Source organism: Orycteropus afer, unplaced genomic scaffold (genome assembly GCF_000298275.1).
Source record: "Orycteropus afer afer isolate SDZICR_OR568_19922 unplaced genomic scaffold, OryAfe1.0 scaffold00018, whole genome shotgun sequence".
Taxonomy (NCBI): domain Eukaryota; kingdom Metazoa; phylum Chordata; class Mammalia; order Tubulidentata; family Orycteropodidae; genus Orycteropus; species Orycteropus afer.
The window spans coordinates 3,162,796-3,168,684 of record NW_006921605.1 but is presented as its reverse complement, the minus strand read 5'-3'; the positions used below and the strand labels follow the sequence as shown (position 1 = coordinate 3,168,684).

At 64.3% G+C, this 5,889-nt stretch overlaps 1 protein-coding gene across 1 annotated transcript; it reads right to left on the bottom strand.

Annotated features, from left to right (window-relative positions):
- Positions 1 to 785: 785 nt before the first annotated feature.
- Positions 786 to 5,780, bottom strand: CBX4 (chromobox 4). The gene is made up of 4 exons (XM_007959602.2): positions 5,743 to 5,780; positions 4,567 to 4,632; positions 2,448 to 2,514; positions 786 to 2,204 (listed from the first exon to the last, which is right to left on the bottom strand). The coding sequence occupies exons 3-4, from the start codon at positions 2,493 to 2,495 to the stop codon at positions 786 to 788; spliced, it is 1,467 nt and encodes a 488-aa protein (XP_007957793.1). The 5' UTR covers positions 2,496 to 2,514; positions 4,567 to 4,632; positions 5,743 to 5,780.
- Positions 5,781 to 5,889: the final 109 nt, after the last annotated feature.

Genomic DNA, 5,889 nt, shown 5'->3' with positions numbered 1-5,889 from the left:
TGCAGTTGGCGGGAGGGGCGGAGAGGGGCCGGAAATGAAGTCAACTGAAATACTGAGTGGTTTCCATCAATGTATTTTCAACATTTTTATCTAATTCTATTTTATTAACTTTAATTTTGCCATCATGTTAATTTTTTTTTTTTTTTTTTTGCACATAGAAACAAACACAGCCATGTGTACAGTATCAAAAAATATATACCAAGGTATTGCAGTTGGCGGGAGGGGCGGAGAGGGGCCGGAAATGAAGTCAACCGAAATACTGAATGAAGGGGGCGCCAGGGCAACAGAAAATAGTTTGTCTGATATAGAATATAACGTGATCTAGAGGAAACTCCATAAATCTAGGCTTTTATATTCAATATATAAATACCTACAAATAAATACAGAGCGCAGCCCGGAGGGGCGGCGGGCCTTCTGAGCTCAAACAGCACACTTCAATCATAACACCACGTACAAACGGGAGCAGTCAGCACTTGACAACTTAGCACGGATAAAATATAATACTATGACCCTGCGGCCTCCGCGCGAGGCTGCTGCGTCCGTCCCCCAGGCCCCTGGGGGCGGGGAGGGCGCAGAGGGGCGCAGCTCTCGTCCCCAGGGGAGGCGCACCGGGTGCCCGGCGGCGGCCACGCGGACAGCTGTGGTGCTCGCGGTTCCTTCGGGGTCCTGGCCTTGGAGGCCGGCCGGCTGGCCCGTGGTCAGGGGCAAGGGGAGTCCGCCCTGAGGCCCCAGTTGCTAAGGCCCCCCGCGGGGATAGCGCCTCGCTTGCTTCCGTCGCCCTCGGGCTACACCGTCACGTATTCCTTGAAGGTGACGGTGAGGCAGTTCGCGGTGACGTCGGTGATAATTATATTCCCAAAGAAGGGCTTGAACTCAGCCAGCGGCTCCTCGGGCTCGTCCTGGGCCTCGGCTGGAGGCTTCTGGGCCGCGGCTGCAGGCGGCACCGCGGCCACCGCCACGGCGAGCGTCTCAGGCTTCACCGGGCGGGAGCCGGGCGCATCCCCAGCCTCGCCGCGCGTTTTCACGCAGCGCAAGTCTATGGGCTCGTCGAGGTCCGAGTCCAGGAGGATGACCTCAGGCTGTGGGAGGGCGGCGGCGGCGGTGGCGGCGGCCGGCACGTCGGCCGGGCACTCGGTGGCCGGGCTGCCCCCCAGGCAGGTGGGGGTGCTGATGCTGCGCGCCGTCAGACGCTTCTTGCAGGGCTCGCGCTCGCCGTGGGTCTCCGAGAGGCAGCGCTTGCGCGCGTGGGAGAGATTGAGGCCCACGGCATGGTGGTGGTGGTGGTGGTGGTGGTGGTGGTGGTGGTGCGGGACCGGGTGCCCGCTCCGGGCCGGGTCCCAGGCCAGCAGGTCGGGTTTGGTGGTGAGTTGCAGGGGCTGCTCGCCCAAGGCCTCCTTGGCAGGCGAGAGCTTGCGGGGCCCGGCGTCCTGGGGTTGCGGGTCGCCGGCGCCCAGCGCCTCCTCCTCCCGCCTCTTGGAGGGTGCCTCCGCCTGCTTCTCCTCGGTTCCCGCGGCCTTTTTCAAAGTCCGGTCGGCCGGGCTGTGACGCTCGTCGGCCGCGCGCTTCCTGTGGCCGGGGGAGCGCGCCTCACCCTCCGCCGCCTCCCCGGACTTGATCTTGGCCGCCTGCATGCCGTTCTCCATGTACTTGCTCATCACGATGACGATGCGTCCGTTCTTGTTCTTGTTCCTCACGATCTTCATCTTGCCACCAATCCCGTTGCCCGTCACCGCCTCCTTGGGGGCCGGCGCCATGCCATTGGGGGGGCCCTTCTCGCCGCCCTTGCCAGGAACCCCGGCCGCCCCGGCCAGGGGCTTCACGGCTCCCAGGTAGCTCTTGGCCCCCGCGCCGTGGGCCCACTTGTCGGGCGGGTGGCCCTTGGCGCCCAGGTCCGGGCAGGTGGGGCTGGCTGCCTCCTTGTGGCCGCCCTGGTACTGCAGGTCGTACATCTTGGGGTCCGGCTGGTAGGGGTGGTGCTTCTTGCTGTTGAGCTGGTAGTAGTACTTGCCGCTCTTGCCCGGCGGCGGCGGCTTGCCGGCCCGCTCCTTGCTGTGCGGCTGGTACTGGTGGTGTTTCTTGCTGTTCAGCTCGTATTGGTGCGCCTGACCCTTGCCCTGCGCGCCTAGCTCCAGCTTCGCCCGGTTGTCAGCGGAGGAGTCCTGCAGGCCGGTCAGAACATTGGATCGCCGGGCAAAGGTGGGTACCTGCGGGAACCCGGGCGGTGAGAGGAGGGAGCAGGCCGGCCCCAGGGCATGCCGGGAGCATCAGGAGTTCCCAGCCCCCACCCGGTCGCAGCTGCGTCATGGGGGGCGGGGTGTAGGAGGTCTAGCAGAAAGGAAGTGGGGTGTCCGCGAGGAATTCCCACCGCGCTCGCGGCCTGGAGGCAGCTGGGATGGCAATGCCAGGGGGAGGGCTGCGGGTCGGTGGGGGCTGGAGAGAGTACTCACCTGCACCACCAGCGGCTTGGGCTTGGGGCCTCTCTTCCGGTACCCCATCAGCTGCTCCTGCCGTTCCCTGGGGGGAGGGAACAGAGGGCAGCGCTGTTAGCCTCAGGGTCGTCTCCCCGTGCCCTGGCCGAAACCTGCGGTGACCCCGGCCACGGTAAGCAGCGGGCAGGGGGCCGGTGGGACCCACAGGAATAAAGAGAAAGACGCAGAAGGTTCTGCCACCAGCTGGACTCCTCTGCTGCTCCCAGCACCCTACTCCACGCTCCAGCCACCCTCATCTTCCCAGGGGGTCCTCGGCAAAGGGCCCCCCCACCTCTGATGGCTGTATCAGAACTAGCGCCCCAGCGGCCTTGCCTCTCTGCCTGGGTGGCAGCAGCGCAGGGCTGGGTCGCCGGCGCTGGTGCCCACGAGCCGTAGGCCCAGGCAAAGTGGAGTGCGAGTGGGGGTCTGGGGACAGCAAACCAGTCCAAGCGAGGTGTGTGCCGACCTAGTCCCCCTCTGTCAGAGACGAGGGATGCTAATGACCTCATTAAGATTCAGATAACGAGTGCTGCCCGCAGAAGGGAGGGCTCTTTTTCTTAAAGGCCAGGGACTAAACAGGGGGAGGGGCTGCACCCTTGTTTACCCAACGGCAAATGAGCCAATTAGAGGCTGGGGGCGGGGGCGGCCTGGAGACCAGGCCCGGCCAGGTTTGCAGCCACCAGGTGAACCCCACCCGGTGGCAGGCCGGCCGGTGGGCGGGCCGGGGGCGGGGCGCGGGAGCCCCACCTCCTCGCTGGGCCGGGCTCCGGGCCGCCTCGATTTCTCAAATATTGATAAAGCCTGGGGACAGTGGCGCCGGTCAATACAGCCGCGAGGCTTCCGCCTGCGGCAGGGTTGAGGCCGACCCCACCTCAGCTGGGGGCGCATCGCTCCAGGCGCTGCGTGGCCCTCCACGAGAGAAGGGGGCGTCTCTCCAGTGTGTGCCCAGGCTGCAGTCCACGCCCGGTTCCGCAGCGACCCCTCCTCACCCGCCGGTGGGCTAACTCAGGGGGGGTTCAGCCAGGCCCTGGGGCCAGGGCCCGTGCCTGACTCCGAAGTTGCGTGGCATTGCAACAGCCCGCGTCTGAATTCCTCGGGGACCTCTTATGCAACATGGCATCAGCCGCTGACATGGTTACAGGGTGGTGAACTCCCAGGTGGAGCCCGGAGCAGGATACCTTGCTCGGCGCCCCCCTGCGTCGAGGGAGAGCAACTTCCCCCTCGGTCGCTTGCTCAGGGGGTCTGAAGTTTACAGTTTTAGCGCCAACCGCGCCACAGGAAATAATGCAAAATAAAGGGCGGGTGGGGTCGGAAGGCGGCGCAGCGGCCAAGCTCCAAGGGCGCCTGCCTCTGCTCCCTTCTTCCCCCTCCCCCGCCCTGTCCTCCCGAAACACAGCCACAGCCGCCGGCAGCGAATCCAGCGGCAGCAGCTGCAGTGTGACAAGCATCTGTGCGCAGAAGGACCAGCCCCTTCGAAGAGCCCCCCCACCGGGCAGCGCCCACCCCACACCCTTTGCCCCAAACTCCCCCCACCCCGAGGTGGGGGCACTCTGCCCCCCCCAGCAGTCCGGTGAGGGTACCAGAGGCGTTAGGGCTGGGCAGAATCTGCCCCTGCCCACCCCAAGCTCCCTGAGGGGTAACAGTGCTGGCGGAAGGCCTGGTCAACTTTTCTCCAGCCCCCAACAGGTTAAGTTCAGTTCCGTGACGTCCAGCGGTTTCACAATGCCAGCTCCCTCCGAGCTGTCCCGAAAGGTGCCGGTGCCAAGCTCGCTCTCTTCAGGAGAGCTACACCTAGGCCCCGGAGGCGGAGCTGCAGGGGCGCGGCGGGAGGGGGCCCTGGGACCCAGAGCCACCCACACGTACCCGTCCAGCAGTCTCCCCCAAAGCAAGCCTTGCCTTTCCCAGCCCCGCCCCCACCCCGGGCTGTAGCAACCGCCAAGGACGTGGGTTAGAGACGAGGCGAGGTCGCAGCCGGCCAGCTCTGCAGGGGAGGGGGGGCAAGGTCCCTCCGCCCACTCTTCCCCCCTTTCCCACTGCTGCGGTGCCCACTTTGCCTTTCCCGTCGCCGCGGTGGGAGGTGGCTGCTGGGGACGCTCACCTGTTCTGGAAGGCGATCAGCAGTCGCGGATCCAGGATGTTCTCCTCCGGTTCCCACGTGTTATATCTTGCAAGGGAAGAGGGAGGGGGACACGGCGTAAAACAAGCGAGCCAGCTTCTCGGCCTCCAGGTGGGGAATGACATAAGGCCCTATTCTGTCTTCCTGAACCGAAAGCCATTAAGCTGTAGATGTGGGGGGTGAAGGATGGATTTCTGCAGGCTTGACACAGTACCCCACACACTCCCCGGTGAACCCCCCCCCAGGTCAAAGAAACACACAAGGGTGGGGAGAAGGGAGAGCCGTGAGGAATATCAAACTAGGAGTTTATTTTGCAGTTGTCAAGAATTTGAAGCACGTTACTGCGACATGTTCCAAGCCACTCTGCCCACCAGGCACCCTGCGTGCAAAGCAGCCGAAATGCAAAGTCGCTGTCCCCTCCTCCTCTCCCAGCTCCGAGTCTCCAGGACAGCTTCAGCCGTCTCCATTTGACCCCTAATCCGATAACCGTCGCCCGGCGGCCCCCCCACGCCCCCTCGCGCGCCCCAGGAGCCCGCTGTCATGGGCAAGCAAACCCCAAATAATCAGCAGTCCAAAAATATGCCTCCGTGTGTGTGTGTGAGTGTGTGTGTGCCTGCGCGTCTGTCTCCATCCGGTGCCATCGCATTTCAAATTAAAAAAAATATATATTCCCCGCCATAAGCGTTGCGGTGACAGCTCTCAACCTTTTCTGCCTTTTTGCGTCCCCTCTCTGCGCCACTAGGAGGGAGGAGGCACACAATTGCATTTTCGTCGCTTTTTAATTTTTTTTTTTTTTTTGGTTTTGCAATATGGAGCCGTTCGGTGGAGGGAAAGGGGAAAGGAGCCATTTTCTGCTACACAGCAGGCTGTGCCGGCGCCCTCCTCCCTGCGCCGGCCTCCCCGGCTCGGCCCCGCGCCTCCCCGGCTCCTCCGGCTCCTTTTAGTGCATAAATTAGTGATGGCATTTCCCGGAGAGCCGAGCACAACACAGGGCGCCCGGCTCGGGCTGGCGGCTCGGCTTCCCCAGTGCCTGCCACCGACTTCCCCACCCCCTCCTCCGCCACCCCGCCTCCCGGCCGCCCCCCGCCCCCCACCCGCCCGGCTGGTCCAGCGGCCGAGCCCCGGCGCGGCGCCCCCTCCTCCCTCCTCGCTACTTACTTGGGGGACCAGCCTCTCCATTTCACCAGATACTCCACTCTGCCCTGCGGGTGAAAGAGACGCGACTCCATCAGCTTCCGCGGGATCCCCGCTCCGGCCGCGGCTCCCCACCCCATCCCCCCCGCTCCGCTCCGGGCCGTGGCGCCC